We start from the raw sequence: 26530 nt of genomic DNA on the forward strand, positions 1-26530 counted from the left end.
ATTTTTAGTTCTGTTATTTTCAGAAGCAGTGTCAGCGTGTCCCCAGTCCTCCTGGAGTACCTGCGCTTGCTTTTTGATGCCTGTTTACAAGGACTGGATCCCATGGCTTAGGCGCTCTTAGAGCTGTTAATTCCTTATTTTCTCTTAACATTGATTGGGCCTGACCTTCCCTGGCTGCTCCGTGTCATCCCCCGAGGGGGGGGGGGGCTCTTCTTTTCAACGCCTCATAATTTTTTCTCCACTGGTTTCTGGAAACTCTGTGAGAGGAATCTTGAATCTCCCGCCTTGGCCCCACACCCCTGTCTGAACTTTTGTCTTTCTTCTGGTAGTTGTGAGGGATTCCCCAGGCCACCTTCAGGGTTCTAGTTCATCCTCATTCCACAGTGTCCTTAAGACAATGTCCTTTGAACGTTGCTTTTATTATCAGTTCTTTTTCTTAGTTTATGTAATTATCTTTTAGAGATAATTAATGTCTTCCGAGCTTTTATTTTTTATTTTGTTTTTTAGTGGTGTTTTTTCCATTATTTCATTCTTCCTTCTTTTCTTCCCTTTCTTTTAATGTTTACTCTTACTTCATGTGCATCGGTGTTTTGCCTGCATGTATGTCTGTATGAAGGTGTCCAATTCTCTGGAACTGGAGTTATAGACCGTTGTGAGCTGCCATGTGGCTGCTGGGGATTGAACTTCTGGAAAAGCAGCCAGTGCTCTTAACCACTGCACTGAGTCATCTCCCCAGACCCTTCCTTCTTCTCTTTGTTGTTGTTTATCCTTCTTTCTCAGTCCTGACTGTACATTGTAATTAAACTGTACATATTTGGAACGTCTGGTGCCTGGACCTCATTGCTGTGATTAAACCAAATACTGACTCCAGTGTCCTGGAATCCTTGACTGACCACTGCATGATAAATACTGTTTCAGTCTTTAGTTATATTACTAATTTGCTCTTATTTTATTGTTTAATTTTCTTGACCACTGAACCATCTTTGCAGCGCCCCTCCCCCAACTTAATGGTTCTGAGCATTGTCTGATCTTCCAGAGGACCTGGGTTCAATTCCCAGTACCTACATGTAGACTCACAATTATCTGTAACTCTAATTCCAAGAAATATGATGCTCTTGTACCTGCAGGTGGTATGCATACATATATGCAGGCAAACTCCCATACATGTGAAGTAAAAGTCAATATAAACAAAATTAATCATCTTCCCGGTAAAGGGATCATTCTGTCTTCCATTCTGGGCACACTGAGGAGGTGAAGATTACAAATTCTGAAGTTGATTTTGATAATCGCAGGAGGTAAAATATTTCCATCAAGTGCTCAGAATAATGAAAAAGGTTTGGAGTATTATTTGCTTTATGAAGAGGATGAGTAAGTAAGAATTCTGTTCTGATTCTGTTGCTCTAGGAATATTTCTGGGAATCACGGAGATGGAAGTTTTAGTTCTTTATGTCAAAAAGTCTCATAATGTTACATCAATAGTTCATATTTGAGGAGGCATGAATGTTTGGGGGTTTTTGTACTTATGAGAAGGAAGTTTGGAAAAACATTCTCCAGTATTTGGTCTTGAAGAAAGTAGAGACAGAAACGAGAGTGGGCATGCTTCTTAAGATAGACACTCTGTAGTGCTGTTGGTACTGAGACCCTGAGTGAGCAGATTGCAAAGGACTTGAGGGTAGGAGACAGAGTGGTTTTGAGGTTTTGATTATCTGATCAGGAACTGGAAATCGGTTGTTGATAACTTTCATTTATAAAACAGTTAAGAAATAAAAGACAAGAAAAAAAGAGTGAGGTCATGCTGTGCCAGGGTTATATATACTGAGAATAGGAAGCTAGGCTGGTCCCTGAATCCCACCAAGGTGGATGATGTGTGAACTGGCAGTGGGCTGAGAAAAGGAAAGGGATTTCAGGTTCGTTAAAAGAGATACTCACTTTGGTTCAAGTGTTTGTGCAGGTGAGCATTTTCAAGCCACAAAGAGACACCAGAGAGAAGTATTTCAAGTGGACAGAGGAATTCTGTGTGCATGGGTGTTCGTGGTGACTGCAGAAAAGTCAGGCTCTCGTGGTCAGTGTCCAGATCTTCTCGGCTAGTGAATGTGTACACATCTCTCATGTAGACGTGGCATGGATTGAAACGGTCACCTTGTATTAAAAACAAAAAAACCAACAACATAGATATGGAAAAAGATCAGGTGTCAGAGCAGATGTATGAATATGGTGTTCCTGCAGTGATCCAGGACTTCACAGTAGAGACTCCAAGGGAGAGGAGGGGTCACCCCCTCTCATCTGTGCTGAGTCCATGGAACCACTCCTGTGCAGCATTATTTCTCCTTCTTCTTCTTCTTCTTCTTCTTCTTCTTCTTCTTCTTCTTCTTCTTCTTCTTCTTCTTCTTCTTCTTCTCCTCCTCCTCCTCCTCCTCCTCCTCCTCCTCCTCCTCCTCCTCCTTCTCTTCTTCTGCTTTTTTTTTTTTTTTTTTTTTTTGAGACAGGGTTTCTCTGAGTAGCCTTGGCTATCCTAAAATTTTGGAGCCTGTCCTGGAACTCGCTCTGTAGACCAGACTGGCCTTGAACTCACAGAGATCCGCCTGCCATTGCCTACTGAGTCCTGAGATTAAAGACATGTGCCACCCCCACCTGGTTACATCTTGTACTTTTAATGTTCAAGGATTTTCTATATAAAGGGTTTTGATGTACAATGTCCTTAATTTAATTTTTTTTTGTTGTTGTTGTTGTTGTTAGCAGTTTGATTTCAGGAATTGTTGGTTATTTAGGGAGCAAAAGTTGAGCATTAGTTTCCTGTTTTTTCTTAACTGGTGTATGTAAGCACCTGTTTCCAAGCTAGAATTGAAAATATATATGAGTGTTAATGGGTTTATCTTCCTTTTGTCAAAAACTGCTGATGTGGCCCTTTCACACCACATGGCAGTCTTTGTGTACTGTTGAGATCTGGTGCTCTTTCCCATCTGAAGGAAATGCATCTTTGACACTTCTCATGACCTGAGTCATGATGCTGAAATAGAGCCAGAAAATATTCCTAACAGTCATGGGTAATAAGAAGGAAGGCTTCCGTTAGTTTGGGGGAGGGTGAAGGGCCAGAGAATAGTGGGAACTAGGGGCTGTGAGAAGATCGGCCACCATTTCATCTTTCTTTCTTTCTTTCTTTTTTTACTATTACAAAAATTATTTACATTTTGTGGCCATGTTTGTTACTCAGCATGATTTTAATAGTTATTTACTGTTTTTTTTTTTCTTCTTTTTTTTTCTTTTTAAAGAAAGAGTCCTGTAGCTCAGGCTGGCCTTCAACTTTCTTTGTAGCCAAGGGGGACCTTGATTTCTTGATGATCCTGTCTCTACCTCCTGAGTGCTAGGATTATGCAAAACTTTTTATTTGAAAAAAAATTTTCCCCCTGAGACAGGGTTTCTCTGTGTAGCTTTGCTCCTGTCCTGGAACTCGCTCAAACTCACAGAGATCCGCCTGCCTCTGCCTCCCAAGTGCTGGGATTAAAGGCGTGCACCACCACCGCCCAGCTTTGGTTTGAATATTTAATTGTTCATCAAACTGAATGGTTTAGAAAAGTTCTGCCCATTCTTTGAGTTTTGTTTTTTTAGTTTTCTATGCGTTGTCAATACCTTTTTTAAAGGTTATGTGGTGGCACATCCTGTCGTTTCTGAACTTGGGTAATTGAGAATGGAGGATTTTCATACACTCCAGGTCATACTGGGAAAAATGTTTCCCAGTTTAAAAAAACAAAACAAAACAAACAAAAAAACTAACTAGCTAACTACATAAAGAAAAAGAAGATTTGCAGGTAATTCAGTATTTCCTTCTATTTCAGAGTGTTTTTTTCTGAATGAACTCTTGATACTTTTCCATTGTGTGTGTAGCGGTGTAAACAATGTAATGTTTGATAACTCTGTTTCTTCTGTCCTATGGTACAGACTAATTGTGAGAGAAAGATGTGGAGCAGGTGTGCAGTATTCTTGGTCTAGGCACCTGAGGTGTTAGGTTTGGGGTGCTCACCTTACCCCCCCCATGTTGGGTTACAGGGATGTTCGGATCTGGTGATTTGATTTTGGAGTTTTTCACTAGGATCAGATGTGCTGATCTCTTCGTACTTTGTTCTAGGATGGATCTGAGCTTGCTTCAGAGGGGTGCCGAGTTCTGTGGTGCTTGGAGGAAATGTGTAAGGAGCTTGTTTCTTTGTTTTGAGATGGGTCATTGCTATGTAGCCCTGGCTGGCCTGGTACTGGCTTTGTTTGCTTCAGTTTCAAGGCAATTCTGCCTCAGCCTCACAAGTGCTGGAATTAGAAGTTTGAGCTACTATTTGGGGCCAGGAATTTGAATCTTAGGATAAAAGGCTCGGAGTCTTTTCTCATAGTTTTCTATTTGTATGAAGATTTTGCATAGTGTCTAGAGAATGTATTGCCAATAGTATGTAGAGGATGGATCCGCCTGTCTCATTTTGTGCATATGTATCCATATAAACATAGGTCATCTTTTAGGTTTTCAACCTCTGTTGAATGAGTGTCGTAGTTATGTTAATGTTAAAAAATGAGTTAGAATTTGTAAATTGTGCCAGTATTAAAAACACTAGCTCCTAATACATTTTTTTGCCTCTAAAATCTTGGAATGCTCTGAGATAATAAACTGAAGTGATGAGCTTCCCGTAGTTTTTATTCATTGAGTTTGTAAATTGGTCTGATTGTGTGAGCATGACTAAGTCACTTCCTTTTTAGGCAGTTAAACGTTTCAGTAGGATCGATCACCTTTTTCTCTTGTGCTCCTTTCCTCTCTGTGTTTCGCACCTTGTAACCATTCCAGCTCTCTTTCCCAGCTCCTTTTAGCCTTCTTCCTACCTGCGTGGGTTTTGGTTTTTTTGCCCCATCCCATTCTAGCCCTTTTGGAGAAAACTGTACTTACGGTGTTTGCAGTTGTTGTAGTGACCATTTATTCTTAGGTTTTACTCTTACATCATGCTTCCCAATCCACCTGGTCTGTTTTAGCTTTAAGGAAGTGTTTGCATTTACACAGTGCAGTAAGTAGCATGCAGTACTTTAAGAGTGAGGAATATACAGAGACTCAGGAAGGAACTTCCAGAGACTTTCTTGTTGAATTGTTTACACAATTGTATAAACATGTTATGTATAAATATAATAGTATACTTTTAATTTTCCTTGATCCTGGAGAGCACCAGTGGGTACGTTCTGGGACCATTGTGTATGTAGTAGCAGAGTGTCACCAATAACTTCTGTCTCCTCCTTGAAAAACTTGGGTTGTTTTTCCCCAAAGTACCTGTAGTCATGACTGTGGAACTATAAAGAGTTTCCTTAAAAATAGCAACAAATGTTTCTGCTTGATTTCATAAAATTTTGCAATGTTTTACCATCTCTTGGCTCCACAAGAACTCGTAGGCAATAACAAATGCAGTTGAGTTGGTCCTTGGATATTTTGTTTCTGTTTAAGTTGGCATAACTGTTTGATAATCTGTGTGCATGTCTCCATGTCTGTCCAGAGCTCAGTCTCTCCTCATCTCTGCTAGGCTCCTCAGCCCCGCCCCGCCTGGTATGTGGGTCAGAAGGCACTGTTTCTCACCAGGGTGCTGGTCTTTCCTTTTCCTACTGTGAGTAGATTGCAGATTATACTGGAACATGCCTGAGAAAAGGTCACAAAGGAGGGTGAGAGTCCTGGACTGCAGCTGGGAAGCTTGTCATTCTCCTATAGCAAAGGGAAAGGAGGAGGAGGAGGAGTTTTGGGGTTAGGGAGGGGTGGAGGGAGCGACAGACACTCCCATTCCGACCAAAAGCAACCCATATGCTAGAAATTCCTGTTTGCACCGGATACTTTAAAAAAAAAAAAATACATGTCTTTAAAGGATTTTATTTGGTTTTGATTAAATAATGGTTGAGAGTTGGTCGAGGAAGCTTTCATGTTAAATTAGACCACAAGAAATAGCTAAGTAGGGTTTTTAGCTTTGCAGAGCTGAATGTCCAGTGATTGTTTTAGAACAAGCTACCATTGTACTCTGACAGAATCAAGAAGTCAGCTTTTCAACTTCAAAATTAACTTAAAACTCTTTGGTAAAATTTGCTGTTTTCTACCCATCAAATCTGTGACGGAATATTAAAAGCAGGCTTGAAAGGTTTGATTTTGTGTGGAATAAAAATCCACACTCACACAGGCTGCCGAGAACCCCTTAACCAGCTTTCCTTTGAAATGGGTAGGCGGGAGGACGTCTGTAGGACCTCTTAGAGTAGGGAAGTGTTGTAGGAGGATGGAGATCATGGAAATATTTGGGGGAAGGGCATTTCTATAGGTTAGCCTTTTGTAGAATGCCATGAACCCACGTTGAGTTTGGATTTGAGGGTGTCTTTGTTATTTTAATTTCCAAATACATGCAGTTGCTCACTAGTAGCAGACCTGGGACCTTGAGGGGGTGAGAGGCAGAGCCCCTGAACCCTGACAGATTCCTTTAGTGTGTGGAGATAGGCATGCATGGACTGTGTCGCTAGTGAGCCCTGGTAAGCAGGCTGCCTCATGCCTGTTTCAAAGCACACAGAAAAACCCAGAATACTGAGACCTAACTGTGCTGTCCCGCGGGCACACTAATTTGTTGTTGTAAATGAATCTTAACATTTGTGTGCCTGTTTGTCCCCAGATCCCTAGTGACAACCAAAGACTCGCCTCCTAACACCACCTTGTCTGTTTTCTTTCTCACAGTTTTCCTTCTTAAGGAATCTTGTCCTAGCTCCCACTCGTGACTACCTGTAGCTCATGCTTCCCAGTGGGTCACATATCGGATTTCCTTCATATCAGATATTTACTGTATGATTCATAAAAGTAGCAAAATTACAGCTATGAACAGCAATGAGATAACTTTATGATTGGAGGACATCTTATTAAAGAGTCACAGCATTAGGAAAGTTGGGAACCACTGTGTGAACCAGTAACAGAACCTTTTGTGTCTCTCACTAGGCAGCTCCCTTGCAGGTGATTTCTGAGCTGTGACTGCTGAGCGTCATTTTGTGGCTTGCTTTTCCTTGCTTCACAGTGTGCCAGAGCAGTAAAGAGAATCGTGGGTGGAGGAATGCTCGCTTATTCGTTCATTCTTTTCTTCTCACTTGCCTGGAAGAAGCCATGCACACCGTGTGCTGCAGGTAGTAGCATTCAGCAGAATGTGAAGTGCTCAGCAGTTCCAGGCTCTTGCTTCCCTTAGAAATGTCTCGTGCTTGGCAGTTGGCCAGGTCCACATGTTCTCACATCCCTGCATCCAGAAGCTGGGAATCCAGTCCTGGCAGCTTCTGCACAGGGGTAAAGATAAACCAGAAAGGAGCCGGGCTTCCTCCACATTACCTGGGAGTTGCTGCTGATGGCTTTTCCACAAATGTCCTGGTTTGTCAAAGCCCAGTAAATCTTGGAAAGTTTATTTTCCTTGTAGCATCTGTGTTTTATAATGGGTCTTTTAATTTGTTTTTACTTTGTCTGCAGGGATTTCTTTTGTCCGGAGTTTTCAGACTCTTGGCTTTTTTTTCTTTCCTGTGGAAGTGAGTCCGTTAATGATGACTGGTTTGGGAATATGACTCTTTGCAAACCTGACCTGGCCTACCACTTCTCCAGAGCAGTCTCAAAGCCCACTTTTTTTTTCTTTCCCCTCTTTCTGTTTTCATCCTCAATTTAATCTGTTTGCCGCTGAGTTTTTGTAGTATAAAATGTTTGGGGAAATGCTATCTGGGTTGCATTTTGAAGAATGGATGGTGCCTAGTTCGCCGGGGTCCAGCATCCCATTCTTTGTGTGCAGGTGGCAGGAGCCGCAAAGGACCATGTGAGGTCATTCCCTTTCAGAGAGGGATCAGCACAGAGAGTCCGAGGTCTGGCCCTGAAGCCAGCTATTCTGTTTCAGTTCACACTGTAACAGTAAAACCAATGACAGCAAACACAACTGAAAACAGACCGAACCAAAGAATCAGAGTTTTCTGCATAAAGAGACTTTTTTTTTTTTTTTTTTAGAATTCTTACTTTTACATGATATTCTGTTCTAAAATAGAATTTCTGCTTTAATTTATCGAGAAACCATCTTACTGCAATTTGGAACCCCCCCCCCCCCCCAACACACACACCATGAGAAGCCCATCTAGATGGAGTCGGGTCACCCTGGAAGGGATCAAAGCTCTGGTGGATTTGGATAAAGACCCAAAGCCTGAAGGCTAATGCAAGTTTATCTATATAGACTAAGCCTGGAAAACTGGGCTGAGAGTCTTAGAAGAGCTAGCTTTCTCATGAGATCTCTGGGACTTCCTCTGTCTGGTTGTGTCGGAAGTGCCGTGAGAACAGCCATTGTCGGGGCATTGGTCACTTGCAGGTCTGTGTCAGCTGCATTCCAAAGTACAGTCATGTGTGTGAAATGTTTTATAGATGTTACAGGAAGCCTCTCGCTAAAGCTGCAAGTAGACAGTGTCTGTTCCGTCCATTCCACTCAGGTGACAATGAAAAGCAAGGTACAGAAGGGAGCTGTATTGTTGTGACACATTCATGCAGGGGCCATCTTCTTGGATTTCTCTACTTTTCCCTTTTTCTAAACTATTCCCGAGAGTTGGCACAACCAAAGGTTAGGGTAGACTGAATCCAAGTCCACAGACAGCAAGCAGACAGCTTCTTTGTGTTGAACCTCACTGTAGCACAGTGAGGCACAGCTGTACAGGAAACTAGCCTTGGTGAACCTCAGAGATACATGTTCCTAAAGGTACCAAGTTGAGGCTCCTTGTCCAGATTCGCAGGGTAGAAATCCAAGTCTGAGCAGGCTAGCAGTCCGTGGACTCTGTCACTGCCTTCTCTATCTGCTCCCTTTTACTCCAGACAAAGTTTCATTACACAGTCACGTTGGCTGGGAACTCCAGCCACATCCTTTCAGCTGCTGAGGTTTTTTTTTTTTTTTTGCCTTGTGCTACCAAATTTGAAGCACTTTTCTCAAGTATTTGGAGATTCCTCCAAAACATTTTTTCTGTTCTGTTGTGCGGATCCACCCCCCTCTTCTCGAAAGTAGATTGAATTATTTTGGCAAATGCTTTTTGAACTGTAGATCACTGTGTCTGCTACTGAAGTTTCTTGTTTGGCTCTCCCTCGTTTTGGCTAACCCCTGATTATCATTCATTCATCGTTCTTTTTATCCTTTGCAAACTCCTATATGTGCAAAATTTATGTGATTCATCTTCCTTTTTTAAGTTGTCCTTTATAACAATCACAGTAACTCCTTCTCTTTGTCTCTGAGCTGTTTCTCAGCTGTCACTTGGGATGTGTTTTTCCCATCATCTCTTCATTTTCCTCCCTTCCTCCACCACCATGTGATGAATACACTGAAAGTCTCCTGACTCCCTGGTCAGGACTGAGCACAGGGTGTGACCCCAGTCAGCTCCAGACTGTGTTGTTAGTGTCTTCTCTGCAGTCTCAGTCATTAAATCTCATCACCACACCTGTGACCATAGTCATTTCCTGTCTGGGATTCCCTTTACCTAACACTTGGCTTCTCCACCTGTGCAGTGGGCCTTTCCTGTTGAAGACTACCAGGGTCACTAGATCACCTCATCCTTGTCCATTCATTTGTTAGCATATATGAGTGTTGCTTTTTTTTTTTTTTTTCTAGTTTAAATTTTATTCATTTGCATCTATGCACATATGGAGGGGCATTGGTTATCCAAAGGAACACAACACACCTCCTTTGAGACAGTGTCTCTGTTGACCTAGAACTCTCCAGTTAGGTTCAAATGACACTGTGCTCTAGGAATCTTATTGCCTCTGCTTTTCCCATGCTGAGATTACAAGTCCCTGCCATTACACTCACCAATTTTTCCATGGTTTCTGGGGATTGAACTGTGGTTTTCAATCTTTGAAGGCAAGCATGTTCCACACAGAGCTACCTCCCAAGTCCATGAAGATATAAAAACGTATCCATATTTAAAGGGGAGGGGCAAGCAGAATTTTACTTATTTTTGTTTTATTATTTTATGTGTATGAACATTTTTTTCTGCATATATGTCTGTGTACCATTATGTACCTGGTGCCCATGGAGGCCAGGAGAAGGCGTCAGATCCTTTGACTCTAGAGTTACAGGTGTTGTGAGTTGACTTGTGGTCATGCAGGGGCTATATAAGACTTGCTCTTCTTCACACTCATGCTTATGCATTGCTTCCTATTTGGTTGTTTTTGCTTAAGAAGCTGTTGGGTATTCTTTAGTTTTTGAGATTCAATCCTTGGTATTTAAATTCTCATTCCTAGCTCTGAGAAGCCGTAGGTATTTGATAGGGATTGCATCCAACTTTATTTGAGAAGCAGGACATTTTAATGATACTGAATTTTTTAAACCACAAGCATAAGATACCTTTTGTTATTTTTTGTTTCCTTTCCAAATTTATTTTCTCAACATTTTTTCTTTTTCTTTTTTCTTTGTTTGCTGCATCGGGAATTAAACCCAGCATATTGTATACCCCAGGCAAATGTTCTACCACCGAACTGCTTCCCAGAGTGTAGCTCTCGTTTTTTAGAGATCTTTCTTCTCTTGAGCTAAATTTATTCCTTGATGTTTTTTCTTTCGCTCCCTGTTCTCCCTCCCTCCTCCCTCTATCCTCCATTCCCCCTCTCTTTCTGTCTTCATTTCTGTTTTCTGATAATGTTATGTAGTCTAGGCTTTTTTGAACTCAGTATGTAGCTAAGAAATGCTTTAAACTTTCTGATCCTTCAAGTGCTGGAATCATAGGCATGTGTACCTTGTCTGGTTTATGTGCTGACTGGGATCAAACTTAGGGCTTTGTGTAATGCTAGGCAAATACTCTACCAATTGATCTCCATCCCCAGCCCTGAGATATTTTTAACAGCTATTATAAATAGGCTTTCTAGTTAATGTGCTGATTTCTAATTCAGGCATTTTACTTGGTTATTATATAAAGCAGAATTACTGAGCCTCTGTAGAACACATTTACTCTTTCATTTAAGCTATGCTTGGCTCAGCTATAGCTCTGTGGTAGAGTACTTGCTTGCCTAGTGGACATGTATGTGATCTTCAGGACTGCCACCCACCAAAAAAAAAAAAAAAAAAAAAAGGGCAGCTATGTTTATAAACTTCTTGTCAGATCTAGTACTATGTAACACAGATACTACCACTCTGCCTGCCTTGTTAACACAAATACAAATGTAAAGTCTACATAGCCTATTTTACACACTCTTGGATACTGTGTCACAGACTGAGGCTGCAGCTTAGACAGAGAGTAGGGGAGGCCACTACGGACACTTGGCCAGTGCTTGAGAATGCAGAAGGAGGCTCAGGAGTCTCTAGTACCTTCTGTGCAGTTCTGTGGCGGTCCTGTATCCTAGGGAGAAAGTGAAGCTGTTGAGTCGTGGCCAGCGAAAGCACCACGTTGGGAACATCTCAGTGAGTTACATTGTGTCTTTTTTTCACTATTTATTTGTCTTTGCTTTATTTCCCGTTCTAGAGTTCTGTGCTAGGCATGTGCTCTACCACTAAGGCACATTCCCAGCTTAAATACCTCATTAGTAGTGTTCAGTGAACTCCACATCTGCCTTGTTTGCTTGCTGAAGAGTTTGTGTTAGTGTGTACTGTTCCTTCTAGGCGTGGAAGTTTAGGACACACTTGTAATTGCAATTCAAGGGTTAGAGGCCAGCTTAGGATGCAGTGTTGGGAGGGAGGGAGAGAGGGAGAAAGGCAGGCAGGCAGGCAGGCAGACTGACTGGTTGGTTGTTGGGGATCTTAAAAGGGAAATAAGTTTATCTCCCCACTTTGTTACACCTCATCAGTAGTGTGTAGAGACTTCTGCTCCTGCAGTGGCATCCCTGCACGCACCTTTCCTTTATGTTATCCTTCAGGCCTTGAGTTTCCCTGCTCTCCCACTTTATCTAACTAGGTTACCTCCCATGTGGTCTCCTTCCAAATAATTGTTCCCACATGTACTTATCTTCAGTTCTAGACAGTTAGCACTGAATCATTCTGTGTCTTGTCAGCTTTGTGGTAAAGAGGGATTCCAGCCCCCACAGCATGTTATCTTAGGCTGAGACACTCATCAGATCCATGCTCACTAGCTGACAAATGTATGTGACATCCACAGATCCTGGACTTTATTAGCTTGTGACATATTAATGCTGGCTCCTCATCTCAATACAAGCATAGTCATCTGATAATGAATTGTCAACTATTGTCTGTATTGACCTTGAGAATATAAGTCACTCTGAATGACTCAAGAATTAAAAGGTTTTTTTTTTCTTTTTTATTCTATTCCTTTCATTTTTTTCTATAGGGTTCTCTGTTTTCTACATATAGTATTGTCTGGTTAATTGTCCAGCTAAGGCATTTTGTGTGTATGGTAACTGCTACCTTTTGTATCCCAGCAGTAGGCGTGAATAACTTCTACTGGCTTTGATGAAATTGGAATATGTTAGTATTGGGGGGTTAGAGATTGTTATGCCCGAGTTTCCTGTCGGCCCTCCCTTAGCTTAACTTGATAATTGCAGGCAGTGATAGAAACAGATAGACCTGTATCCCTGAGGAGCAGCATTAGCTGTGTCCTGTTTGGAAGTCATCATCTTCCTGACAGGATTTAGAAGATGCCATTCTTTCAGAGCTCCATAGCAAGCTTGAGGACTGATATAGTCTCCATAGGCCTCTTGGCCTAACTGCACAATATACAAACAAGGTCATGCCTTACAGTTCTAGAGAGAATCGCTAAAACATTAGGAGCCTCCCACAGGATGTCTGTACACTACTCCGTTGACATGTCTTCACCACAGGACATGTCTGTACACTACTCCATTGACATGTCTTCACCACAGGACATGTCTGTACACTACTCCATTGACATGTCTTCACCACAGGACATGTCTCTACACTACTCCATTGACATGTCTTCACCACAGGACATGTCTGTACACTACTCCATTGACATGTCTTCACCACAGGACATGTCTCTACACTACTCCATTGACATGTCTTCACCACAGGACATGTCTGTACACTACTCCATTGACATGTCTTTAACACAGGACATGTCTGTACACTACTCCATTGGCATGTCTTTAACACAGGACATGTCTGTACACTACTCCATTGGCATGTCTTTAACACAGGACATGTCTGTACACTACTCCATTGACATGTCTTTATGTCTTCACCACAGGACATGTCTGTACACTACTCCATTGATATGTCTTCATATCAATGTAGTATGAACTCAAATCTTGGGGTTTAGAACTTTCTGCAATTCTTTCTCCAACAGCATTTTTTGTTTTACAGTTCATTGAATCTGTAGGTGTGATTCCCTAGGTAGGGAAAACTATGCACACTTCTCATGTTGTTCAGAAGATTTGAATCAATAGCCATCAAAAGGCCAAGCAGGTTCTTTTAGAAATTCTTAGAGTACAGGTACAATAGTAATTTTTTTTTGTCTTTTTTTTTTTTTTTTTTTTTTTGTCAGAACAGTGGTCCAGCTAAGGATGAGCAGAAAACCACACTACTTTAGAAACATAGAATTCTGGGGGCTGTGAGATCCGGTAAATTGCTGATACATAAGTGTGAAAACCGGAGTTCAGCTCTTTAGCACTTATGTAAATCCATCTCTTGCAGCACAGATGGATAATTCCAGTATTGGGGGCTCACTTAGAGCTCACTGGCTTGTCTTAGCTGGTTCAGCAAATTGGGTTCATTCCAAGACCCTATCTTAGACTAAAGTCAAGAGTGATTGAGGAAGGTGCCTGGCATTGATTGACATTTTCCTGTACACATCCATGCATGAACCTCTGTGCACGTGCACACATAGAAAGTGAAAAGCAAAAAGCCCACGTGCAATCTCTAAAACTATAGTCACCATTGTCATTTCTATGACCTGATAATGTCAGTTTCTTCCAGTGCCTATGAACTTCATTTATAGTTCATAAATTTCCTTTAAATTTTATATCTTATTTAGCTGGGTGGTAGGTGGCGCACGCCTTTAATTCCAGCACTCGGGAGACAGAGACAGGTGGGTGTCTGTGAGTGGGAGGCCAGCCTGCCCTACAGAGTGAGATCCAGGACAGGCGCAAAGCTACATAGAGAAACCCTGTCTCGAAAAACATATACAAAGAAAGGAAGAAATAGCTAAGTAAATAATAAATAAAATAATCTTATTTATTTGCATGTGTTGGGCACTGGAACAAGTACCTTGCCCCACTGAGTCGTTTCCCCCAGCTCTTGATTTTCTTAAATGAAAACCTATGGTTTGCTTTTCTCTTGTAGGGAAGCTGAACAGCCAAGACTCTTACAATAACTTCACCAACAACAACCCTGGCAATCCCCGACTCTCCCCTCTTCCCAGCCTGATGGTAGTGACGCCTCTTGCACAAATCAAACAGCCAATGACCTTGGGGACCATCACCAAACGAACAGGGTAAGGCCTGGTGCTTGATGCCGTTTCTACAGCCGCTTTGGAGGGTGGAGTCTATGAAAATGGAATGTGCTTTTCTCATTGTGTGTTTTTGATTATGTCCTTCATTTCCAGCCCACATGAGACCCAAAGGCAGCCAAGTTAGTACCAAGTTCAGAACGCACACAAGCATGCTCACACAGTCATGTACACACATCCATAGGACAAAGCAGTGACAAGTTGTGAAAACTAGTATTGGCTAATAAAAACCAGACCTCTTCTCTCACTCACACTTTCTGCTTTGTGGCATTGTCTGATTGTACAGTTTGATTTTCTTGGCTCTTGCCAACGTGATTAGCATTTAAACACAATGCCCACATTTTGACAGATGTAAATATTAACAAAAGTTTTTTTAAAATGGGATTGTATTTTAATAAGTTTATGAAATTCACCCACTTATTTGTATGAATGTATTATACCAACATGTTTACATTATTACATTATTAATCTACTGTTACTGTCTGGATAATGAACTATTACACATAGCAGGAAACCAGTGTGCTAAGACATAGGCTTTTTACAAGATTGGCTCCTAACATTTCTGGAGACTTCATCTTGAATTCTTTTTGGTGCTCATTTTAGATGTTAAAAAAGTTCTCTACCTGTTTGGAATATAAACTAATGGATTTTGCACCTGTAAGTAAACTATTGTATGTCTGATATTATTAGCTATTCAACTATATGGTGATAATGACCATCCATTTTGGACTATGAAATTTGTACTTCTGTAGTAGTTTCTATAGCCAAGTTATTTTTTCTCAATGTACAATCCTAATATTTAATTGGATTAGAAATGGAACAAACTGTATGTTAAAATTCCATATTAAAATGGTTTGGAGAAAGCCCTGTCTTGGCCTCAAATAGTCCTTAGGGTCTCCCCCATGGGGGGAAATAGATTAAATTATCTGGCCACTGTGTTGATACTGTGCTAATATAAAAGTCACTTTTCTCAGGAAAAATTACTCAAGGTTCCCACTTGATTCTCATGATTTCAGCTGTCATGTCGAAATTAACCCTCAAGTTAGGTGACTTGGGGTTTATGTGTAACCTCGGCCTGTTGACAGAAGCAGGCTGAGTTTAGAACATCTTAAGGGGAATAAGAGAAGAAAAAAAATCCTGGAAACCTACTTCCCAAATCACAGTTTATTGTGCCGTTCCTTGACGTGTATATCATTTAATGTAGCTCTTTGTGTTCAGTGGAAACGTGTGTGTTTACTTTCTTTTTCAGTTAGTTTAAGATATGTTCACTGAAAATGCTATGAATTTTGAAGGGTATTTGTCCTTGATTTATTACTGGTTGATTTTTCCTCCTACTTTGTACTAGTGTATTTTCTGAGTTAAAAATGGTCTTGAACCAAAATTGTAAAGGTTTTTTTTTTGACTTGCTGGAGTTGGCTTGAATGTAATTGTCTGTTATTTACTCCAGCACTGTAAATTTTATAAAGTACTTAAATATGTTGTCTTTCGTGAGTCTGTGTGAAAGCATCTTTAAGTGTCCCTGTGGTTGAAGTGTACATTCAGAGCGAGGGGACTGTGTGAGAAGATGGGACATGCGTTTCCTGGGGACCCGAGAACACGCTGGAGAGGTGTTGGCTTCTGAAGTGCCCATTTCTTGATATTAGCACAGGCATATTGTGTCCAGTACAGAGACAAAATAGCTCTCCTTCTCTCATAGGCTTCTCTCTCTCTCTCTCTCTCTCTCACTCTCTCTCTCTCTTTTTTGTGGGACAGAGAAAAACCAGTATTTTTATTTAAATCAGGTTGATTATAAATTCGATCTCTTTTTTTTTTTTTTGGATGCCGAATGTCGTTTATTGAAGGAGGGTGGAGGTCTTAAATACAGGCTTACAGCACAATGGGAGAACCCCGGAGGGCAAAAGTTTGCTTCCAATGTTTTATAATCTTGCATCTAAGCTGTTAACGCCCAATATGCAGGATACACAGACAAGGAACTTCCCTTAAGCATTCAGGAGGGTGGAACCCAGCAGTGAATTAGCATAGGGAGAATATCAAGGTCAAGGTCAGCAAGCAAGGCAATAGTTACCCAAAACAGGGGCCAGGGCCCTACAGGTCTCCCCTTTTACTAAAAAATGAGCTTTTGACTTAGGTTGCCTGGGACGTCAGCTGGTCACCTTACCGGGCATGGAGACACCTGCCCAGGCCACACAGGCGCTCTGTCTTAGGTTGGTGAGCAACCCCCACCCCCACCCCCACCAGGCATTACCCGTCTCTGAATACTCATTATCATACAGGCTCAATCGTGTGTGAGCTGCAGAGTTAACTGCTGCCAAAGATCTCAAAGTGGTGATGGGCTTGCAATCTGTGTGTTCCACACAGAAAAGACCAACAGAAGTCCTAACCCACACATAGCCAGTAGGCTAAAGGCAACTTAGCCATTCACTTCCTTAATGAGCCTTACTGCTCATAGGCTTACTCTCATAGGCTTCTTAAAACAGCTTTGAGATTGGTGCAGACGTGTTAAATACATGAAGACAGGATGTTAGAGTTTAATTCTATGCACATATGCATCTAGTTGGGTTGTGTATTTCCTTTTCTCTGTGTTTGAAAATTTCCTAATGACACTGTTGTTCTTTCCCACCCTCTGCCAGGACAGTGTCAGGTGTATAAGCTGTCAGCATCTGGATCTTCTATGGACTTTGATAAATTTTCCTTTTTTTTTTTTTTTTTTTTTTTTTCTTTTTAAAAATTTGTGGGGCTGGAGAGATGGCTCGGTGGTTAAGAGTACTGGCTGCTCTTCCAGAGAACGTGTGATCAGTTCCTAGCACCCGCATTCCCAGCTTTTACAGCCACTTGTCACTCCAGTTCTGGAGCGCCCGACAACCTCTCCTGACCTCTGTAGGCTCTTTTCTCACATGGAACACAGACATACATGTGGGCCACATGCCCACACTTATAAAATGAAATAAAAATTAAAGTGCTGAGTGTAGTCGTGCATGCCTTTAACTCTAGCATTGAGAGGCAGAGGATTCCCTGTGTTCCAGGACAGCCAGGGCTATGTAGAGCGACCCTGTCTCAAAAAACAAAACAAAAACAAAGGAAAGTAAACACAAAAAGTTACTTAAAATTCTCCAATTTGTGGAGTATAAATGCTGTGTCCTCATTGTGGTTGTTTTTATTGTCTCCATTTCAGTGCTGGATTAGTCACATTGCTCCATGCAAGTGAGTGAGCACTCTACCCTCAGCTACAGTCTGGTCCCTGTGCTCCCTCCTATGTGTGATTTAATACTCACTGATGAGTGCATTGGGAACTGGAGAAATTTTGTGTGCCTTGAATCTAACATTAGTAAATGCCATAGTCACTGCTCTTTTGCTGTGAAGTGACAGCCGTGACCAACTCTTAGAAAAGAAAGTAGCTAATTGGTCTTGCTTCCAGCTTTAGAGGGTTAGTTCTTGATCAGTCATGGCCAGCAGGGTGGCAGCAAACGGGACAGCATGGTGCTGGAGAAGTAGCTAAGAGCTTTCCATCCTGATCTGAAAGGAGAGAGACCCATAGAGCTTGACCTGGGTTTTTGAAACCTCCAAGCTCACCTCCAGTGATACACTATTCTAACAAGGACACACCTCCTAATCCTTTCAAAAAAGTCCCCGACTGGGGACCAAGCATGTGAACACATGAGAGAGGTGAGTTCTAATTCAGACCACCACAGTGTATGATGCTTGTGTTCTCTCACAGGCTCGGTGCTTCATCAAGTTTCAGTTTCTGTCACATGTTATGTTTTTTATTTTTTTAAAGATTTATTTATTATGTACACAGTCTTCTGTCTGCATGTATACCTGCACACTATAAGAAGGCACCAGATCCCATTATAGATGATTGTGAGCCACCATGTGGTTGCTGGGAATTGAACTCAGGACCTCTAGAAGAACAGCCAGTGCTCTTAACCACTGAGCCATCTCTCCAGTTCCTGTATGTTTTATGGCTTTAAATTCCTTTAAGAATGTGCTGTCTTCAGGTGTTGTGACAAAATAACTTATTTGTCTTAAATGAGCCTGTTATTCTAATGTTTTTGACACACAATTTCAATTTTAGCGAAATAGTGAAGTCAGGCGACAAGAATTCTTCTCTACCCAAGCCTCACAAATGTTAAAAATGCTAACATTCTTTCATGCATCAACACATGATGGTTTTCTAATCTTTTCAGAATAAATTTCAGATCAATGACCCCTTCCTTCTTGTCTTCCATCCTAAACTTGGAGGAAGCATTCTCCTACAGGGCCACGCTAAAGTCATCAAAAGAAGAACTTCATTCATTGTTTTTAATAAGTACAAATGTTTGTTGTCTGTAATGAGTACTACTTCTATGAGAGAGCTCTGGGGTTGTCTATAATTTCCTGATAGTGACACCTGGCACAGTGACTGATAAATACCTCGATTGTAGTTGATATCTGACCATTTCTTGATTGCAAGTTAGTTCACTTAAGACACTTACACTTGGCTTTTTTCTTTTCTTTCTTTCTTTTTTTAAAATATTATTATTTATTTCTTTATTTTAGTAGTTTCTTGTTAATTGTCCCAGGCTGGCCTTGAGCTGTGGATACTGTCATTCAGTAATGAGTTCTGAGATTACAAATTGCTGCAACCATCACACTGCTCTAGTTGGAGGCCAGCCTGGTCTACAGAGCAAATTCCAGGACAGCCAGGGCTACACAGAGAAACCCTGCCTAGACGAGAAAATAAAGAAACATACAAAGAATTATGTGTATCTGTGTGTGGATACATGTATATGTGTGCTGGTCATGGATGCCAGCAGCAGATTCCCTGGAGCACAGTTGCAGAGGGCTGGGAACTGAGCAGGTGCTGGGAATTGACTAGGAGTTATGTGCTCTCTTAACTGCTGAGCCATCCCTCCAGCCTCCACAACTACTTTGTTGTTGTTGTTTATTTAGACAGGCTTTCTCTGTGTGGCCCTGGCTGTCCTGGAACTCAACTCTGTAGACCAGGCTGGCCTTGAACTCACAGAGATCTGCCTGCCTCTGCCTCCTGAGTGCTGGGATTAAAGGTGTGCGCACTACCGCCTGCCCATCACGACTGCTTTTTTTTTTTTTTTTTTTTTTTTTTTTTTTTTTTTTTTTACCACCTTCTGACGTGTTCAGTGACCGTACTCAGACTGCTCCTGTCACTTTCCTTTCCTGTCACTGAGATCCAGCCAACTTAAGGATTCGGTTATAGTTTTCTAAAGGGGATTTTTAAAATTTTGTCTAGCTATTTAACCTTAATTAGTTCTGCCCTGTTTTATTTTATTTATTGGGAAATTTGGTTTTCTCATGAAGGTAACCAGTGTACTAAGCAAGCAGAGTTGTCTTTTTCCAGGTATCCTCATTCCTAAAATGCTCTGTTACCCACACCTTCCCTAGTGCTTTCAAAGTGACATTAACAAGGAGTGGTTCCCATGGACAAGAGGACACAGAACTCACCCACTTCAGACATGTAAATACCATGACTATTCAGACAGACCGGGTAATATATCGAGTTGTTAGGTAGTGTAGCTGACATTTGTCGCATGTTTTCGGGATTCTGTGAAAAGGCATAAAATACCCACAAAGTCTTAGAATTCTGTCACAGAAGTATGAAGTTCCCAGGACTCAAGAATTCAGACATCCTGTTTGAGATACAAACCTCAACTTAACTCCTCAGGGTACAAAATGTGTCTTCACCGTGCTTAACATCTGCCCTGTTATTTTTACAATCTATGTCTGTGAAAGCCTGTGCAGTGTCGGGACCATCTGTCTCACTCTTGTGCACACAGGAGGCCAGTACCACTACAAATGGCAGAAGACAGCTGTGTTTACACCTTCCTGTTGAATACCTTGAAGCACCCCTTGGAGGAAGGAGGGCCTCTGATGGCAGCTGCCGCTTAGCTCACATGCATGCTGAGTTTGGGAGGGCGGAGGAAGTGCTCTGAGTGAGCTGGCTTCAGCCTTAACTCCTGCCGACAGAGCCCATCTTCTGTTGGTCTGCTACAGGAGTATCAGGAAGCCCCTCTGACCACACACTATGTGTTTATGTAGAGGGATCTAGAAGAGGACCTTCAGTGCCGTGGAAGAGCAGTTGCTCTGCATGTATGAGGCTATGGGTTCAGTTCTCAGAACCACAAAGAAGTAAGGAAGGGTGAGAGGAAGGAGGCAGGGAAGAAAGGCTCCCCGTTAAAAGGGAAACAAAACTAGGGATTTTTCTGTCTTTTGGAGATAGGTTTTTGTAGTAGAATTTATTAGTAGCATTTCATACTCGTTGGTTCAATTGAATCAAAGGAGAATAATTTTAAATGCTAAGAAATAACTAATTTGCCATTGTATTTTATGTGCTTTAAATCTAAGGTGGTATATGTAAATTTTGTGACACAGGAGAGCAGTTTATGCTAGAGTGAGGTTGAACCAGTTTCATGGGGACAAAGAATATAAAAACTGAGAATGAAGTTAACTTCCTTGCTCTTAGGCTGTTGGAACCCATTGGAGGTGAACAGAAACATGACACTCCTTCATAGTCTCTTCTTCTACCCACCTTCCCATGTGGTCATTTCTTTTTGAGTATCTGTCCTTTTAAAATAGAATGAGTACTATGCAGCTCTGGCTTCTCATGGACACTTGTAATGTCCTGTGTAAGTTTGCTCAGAGGAAAAGAATTCACATGTGGATGTTTGCGTTCCCAACAGTTCTTTGATCTCACTGCCTCATTGCAGCTTGACACATTATTGAGCCCTTCTGAGCCACACTTAGTAAACAGGGGTGTGTTTCTCACAGACACTGAAGCACTTAATAGCATTTATTTGGATGTCTGCAGCTGATACTTTTAAAACAAGTTCATCATCAGTTCTTGTTTCAGAGTAAATGACATTTTCATATAATAACATAAAAGTCCATTCCTTATTTTAATTCCATTCAACCCTGTTCATCTTGGCTTATTTAGATTTCATCTGAGCCTCGCTGTACAGGGTAAGTTCAGAGAATTAAGAAGAAAAGATTTGGGAAAAGACCCGCCCCCGTATTTACCCTAACCCATGGCCATTTGCCGCCTTCTGTCTCTGTCTCTTGTAGCCATTAGTTTGTAGAGTGGAGCTCTGAGGGTTTGCTTCCAGATATAACATAATCAAGAGTGCATTTTCACTTGCGTGTGTGCACTTTTGTCTACATATGTAATGTATTTACCATAGCTTGAGTTTCTAGTTGTTGCGCCAAATAAGTAGAGTACTTAAACCATACCATAGTTTATTGCATTTTGCTGTAAATCTGCAGATTTTTTACTTGAAAGAAGTCTACTATATACCGTATTGAAAGTCGCGGGCATGGCAGTCGACAGAAGTTTGCCATTATTTATGCTGTGCCAGTCTCTCTTCTGTCGCATATGGAAGAACTTCAGCATTATCTCTGTTTTTCTAATGAAACTCTTTGACATCTTGAGGTTGTAATTTAAAATGGCATGCCAAATATGTCTCAAATTAGTCAGCTGTCTGTTCCAGCTTCACTTTGTCCTACGGATCAGCAGATTGAAAACCACCAGTGCCCTAGACCTGTCTGCTAGGGAGCAGTTAAAATTCGATTAATGAACAAATTAAAAGTTGGAAATGACGTGAGGACTAATTTGCAGCAATGGGGGAGGAAACGGGAGTTCACTTCATTTGCTTAAGAGAAGGTACACATAGTGGCAGCAGCGCCTTGAGAATCAATTGAAAATCTATAACCTCATCGAGTATTGTATATATAACATGCTGTAACTTTTTCTCTTCTTGCTCTTCTCATCTCTGTGGATTCCTTCTGATCCCTGCATTTTGATTGATCACAGAACCTGATCATCTGAAGAATAGGATTGATAGAGTATGCTTATGGAATTGGTCTCTTAAATTCTGGCTGCTGCTTCAACTCTGGAGAGGCAGAGTTTTAAATTCTGGTTGGGCAGGCTGGTACACTGTGTAGTCCCAGCACACAGGAGGCTGAGGCATAAGGATCACAAACCAGCCTATGCAGCATAGAAAGCCACTCACTCAAGGACTCCCCTGGAGTCTATTGATTGAACAAATCTTAAGCATAACCTTTTACCAGTAGAATCAGGTTACAGAGGCGTAATTATGTTCAAATCAGATGCCCTGGGACTGGAGTTTTAGGCAGCTGGGAGCCACTCTGAGAATTGGGAACCGAACCCAGGTCCCCAGGAAGTGTAATAAGTGCTCTGACCACTGAACTACCTGTTTAAAGTACTAATCATTACTGTTTTGTGAGGTTCTCTGAGAATTCCTTTGAGAATTAATGGCCAGGTAATTTCTTATTAGTTTATAAGGAGTTAAGAATTTGATTTTTATGGCTTATCTCACCTAGCTGTTGTCTTCCAGTTTCAACCACATTGCTGCAACTAAGAGAGTGTCTTATATTTTTGTGTAGGTACATGCCTGGGTGTGTGTCAGACACTTTTTTGGTTTTCTGAGACAGAGTTTTTCAGTGTAGCCCTGGCTGTTCTGGAACTTGCTCTGTAGACCATGCTGGTCTTGAACTCACAGAGATCCACCTGCCTCTGCCTCTCCAGTACTGGGATTAAAAGTGTGCACCGCCACTGGCCCATCAATATTGCTGGATTTTTAGTTCATCAAGTAGGTATTGGAATTGGAATTCAGACCAACAGGAGACAGCTTTTATGTGGTGGGTTTGTTAAGCCTCTAAAACTGATAGTAATGTGTGAGTTCTTCATCACCATCTCTAGTGATCTGAGTTCACTACTTCATAAAAGCCAGTCTTTAATTTACTCAATATCCACACTCATACACTCTCTTTCTCTTCTCCCTTCCTTCACCCACTTTGGCAGGAAACTACAGCTGTGAGCTTTCAATATTGGGGTGTGTGAGGACAGCCATAGGTGAAGACAGCTGGATCATGGGCCTGGACTCTGGGACTTCATATTTTCATTCTTTTGCTACTGAAGAAAGATTAAGCAGGAGCTTTTCAAAAGAGCAGCTGACACTGCCCTCAGTCAGTAGTGATGTGAGTCACTGTACTGCTTTGGAGTCGGTAGATCTTTCACATGTACATGGCAGAGGTCCAATCTGCCAGAGCAGGCAAGAAGTGGGCAAATGTGAGTTGGATGCATGCCAAGTCTACATACCAAACTAGGTTCTCACCCTGTGCCTCCAGCCCTCCTCCTTTCTAAGGAGCTGTTGGCCAGTGGATCATTTCTGGATGGAAGTAGAGCATCTTTTAACTAAAGCATCTGGGCCACGCTGTGAGTCGTGACCCTGTTGTGTGTAGAGATGACTGTGCCGCTGCCGACGAAGGGTCTCCTCCTCAGTTGGTGTCACCATGGTATGGTGGGGCGAGGATGTGATCAGCGACATTAGTAGCGTGCTGTGACTTCCTGAAAGAAATCAAGGACTTTGTTTTGTTTGTTTAGGCTTACTTTTCATTTGTTGGGGTGAGGTGTGTTTCTGTTTTATAAATCAGGAAACTTCAAACCTAGTAGAAGGTATTTTCTTTTTCTGTAGGTGGGGGATGTCAGAGTCTTACATCAGTTGAGTGGAGTTTTTGTTGTGGGTTTCATAATCCAGAGACGAATAGATTTTGTTCCGTTTTTGTTGTTGTTGTTTGAAGCCAATGGAGAAGTCTTTTGAGTTATAGCGGACTGAGTAGACAATTTCAATACATACTTCTAAATATTTGTGAATATTCATGTATTCCTCATCCCCGTCAAAAATCAGAATTTGGCTATATGTTGAAATGTGAGCACAGTTAGAGGGCTGTCCACAGGCCCTGCAGTAGACAGGCAGGGGAACCATGGTTTTAGATGCCAGCATTTAACAGAATCATTCAGAGGATTGGAATATTTGGGGTGTTCTGCTTATAATAATTGAAATGAAAGGTGAGTATTGTCTGCCAACAAAATTCACTTCATTTCTGGTGTATTTCTGACATTTAGAAATGACTTTACCCTCTTTTTTTTTTTTTTTCTCCCCCAACTGATACACAGGGTCCCTATGCTCTGGAGACATTGGACAGTTCAAGTGTTTTTCAAAGTACAGAGTGAACACTTGTGACATAAGAGTTCTGATATAATTAGTAAATCTTGAAGTCAAGTAGATGTGACCAGAATTTTTTTTCTTCAATGTCATATAGTGGAATAAACAGTTGGGCTACATTGGCCTAACTCAATTTTGGAAGTTCAGCAACTTAGACTCCTTAGCCTGGTCTATGATGTTAAAGAATACGTTTACTCTGCACTGTAGCAAAACCCCAGCATTATGGTTATGAAATATTGAGAAAATAGAAAAATGTCTGACAAACAAAAACTAATTCATTCACTTGGTCTTTCAATCTTGTTTTTCTGCATTGTTTTCGTGCAACTTAATGTTAGTGTTCTGAGGGTCACAGGGAAAATGATGGAAGGCCACTGTTGGTTTTCCTGGTCCTGTCCCTGCCAATAACGAAACCTTTAAAGCTTGCAAGAGTGCTGGCCGACCTGCACCACCCTCTCCGTTGTCTCTCTTTCCCTGAACTTACTCAGTCTGTCTTTGCATTTATTGCATTCTGAACCCCAGAATCATGCTCACTCTTGTGAGGACATTTTGCTCCACCTTTAATTTGTTCTGGAATGTACTCTGTTCATTTGGAAATTAGTGTTAATTGGCAGGATTATCTTTCTCCTTAATGTTCCAGTCTCCAATTTTGAAAAAGGAAATAGCCGCGGCTTACTAATATGTGTCCCCTTCAATTTCTTATGTCTTCCAAATGTCAGATGCCACATCAAATTTTTTTAAATATAATTCTATTACCAAGTCTTGTTTGTGCATAGCATGCCATTAGAAACTGGGACCTGACTTTTAAGCAGAAATCGGTGCATGTATCATTGAATTCTCACTTTGTATGTCCTGTGGTATTTGAAACATGCAAACGTAGTTACAGTTGAGTGCAGTCCACCTTTGCACATGCAGGCGGATGAGGAGGCTGTGTTCCTGTACTAATTTTCTGGAATGTGACCGGAATTAGAAGTCATTCCATCATTTTTGCCAGTGACCCACAGAACAACATGGTTCAGCTTTCTGCAAACAAGCAACTTGAAAATTGTATGGCTGAGAGGCTGCAACCAGGAGTACAGACATTGTAATGTCAGAGTCCAGTCATCTTCAGCCAATACTGAGTACTTCCTGTCACACATAGTCATTGTTCTTCTCCATCTGATTATCCCATTTGATCAGCAGTGAATTTTATTTTAAATAAGATGTGCTGCAGGGGTGCTCCAGAAAAGGGGGAGAAATAGAAAAAATTCAAATCTACATTTCTATGAAAATTAAAGGCTTGTTTTTATACCTCATATACTTATTGGTTCTATCTCAGCATATATGGCAGAATTGCTATTGATTATTTATTTTGAGTTATTTTATCATACTCTATGACAGTACAATATACATGTATTTACTAATGTTGAATGAGTTTTCCTCTAATTTTTTGTACATTTTCCCCCCTTTTCCACCAAGGCCTTATCTCTTTGGAGCGGGGTGTTTTTCCATAAAAGCTCCATGGTGAGTTCCAGTTCAGTCCCGCATGCCTAATTCATTTGCTGTACTCTCAAAAAGTAACTGTTTGAAGTCTGTTTTCAGTTGCATGGCCTGTTCACAGATAGATGCACCAAGTTGTGCGCAAGTGGACCTGGATATTGATGTTTAAACCTTTCAAACGCAGTTCCTTTGGTTTTACTTGAGTCCTTCAAAACACCTTTTTTTTCCTACAAAACCAGATTTGTTTTGTTTTTGTTTGTTTTTCTTTTGAAGAAGGCAGAAGAGTTCTCTCACCATGCTGGTGAATAATCTAAGAAAGGTCTAGCCCCAAGTAGAGTGCTTTGAATATGAAGTTCCTTAGTTATCATGCTTAATACTAGAGAATGGAGGTTGTTTTTAAATACAAATATATTGAGGGCAAAGTACCAGTGTATTTTATTTGGTCCCAAAGGACTGTGTTGAACTCTATTTTGAATTGATTAGGTATTTAAAAAGTTGCCGAAAAAGTAAAGGAATGCATATTTCTGATTAAAAAAAAAAAGAACTCCCATGACATTCTGTTGAACCATATTAGACAGTCTAAAGCACGA

At 41.2% G+C, this 26530-nt stretch overlaps 1 protein-coding gene across 8 annotated transcripts in view; it reads left to right on the top strand.

Moving 5' to 3' along the window:
• The window catches only part of Bcas3 (BCAS3 microtubule associated cell migration factor), a 502893-nt gene that overhangs the window by 178027 nt on the left and 298336 nt on the right, over window positions 1-26530 (top strand). For 5 of the 8 annotated variants that reach the window (XM_036195473.1, XM_036195472.1, XM_036195479.1 and 2 more), the window contains exons 16-17: window positions 14265-14415; window positions 25920-25964. In XM_036195473.1, the coding sequence (XP_036051366.1) occupies window positions 14265-14415; window positions 25920-25964 (196 nt within the window). The remainder of the gene's footprint in view (window positions 1-14264; window positions 14416-25919; window positions 25965-26530) is intronic. The other 3 variants (XM_036195474.1, XM_036195478.1, XM_036195477.1) reach the window with 1 other exon arrangement.

This window comes from Onychomys torridus, chromosome 8 (genome assembly GCF_903995425.1).
Source record: "Onychomys torridus chromosome 8, mOncTor1.1, whole genome shotgun sequence".
Classification (NCBI taxonomy): Eukaryota; Metazoa; Chordata; class Mammalia; order Rodentia; family Cricetidae; genus Onychomys; species Onychomys torridus.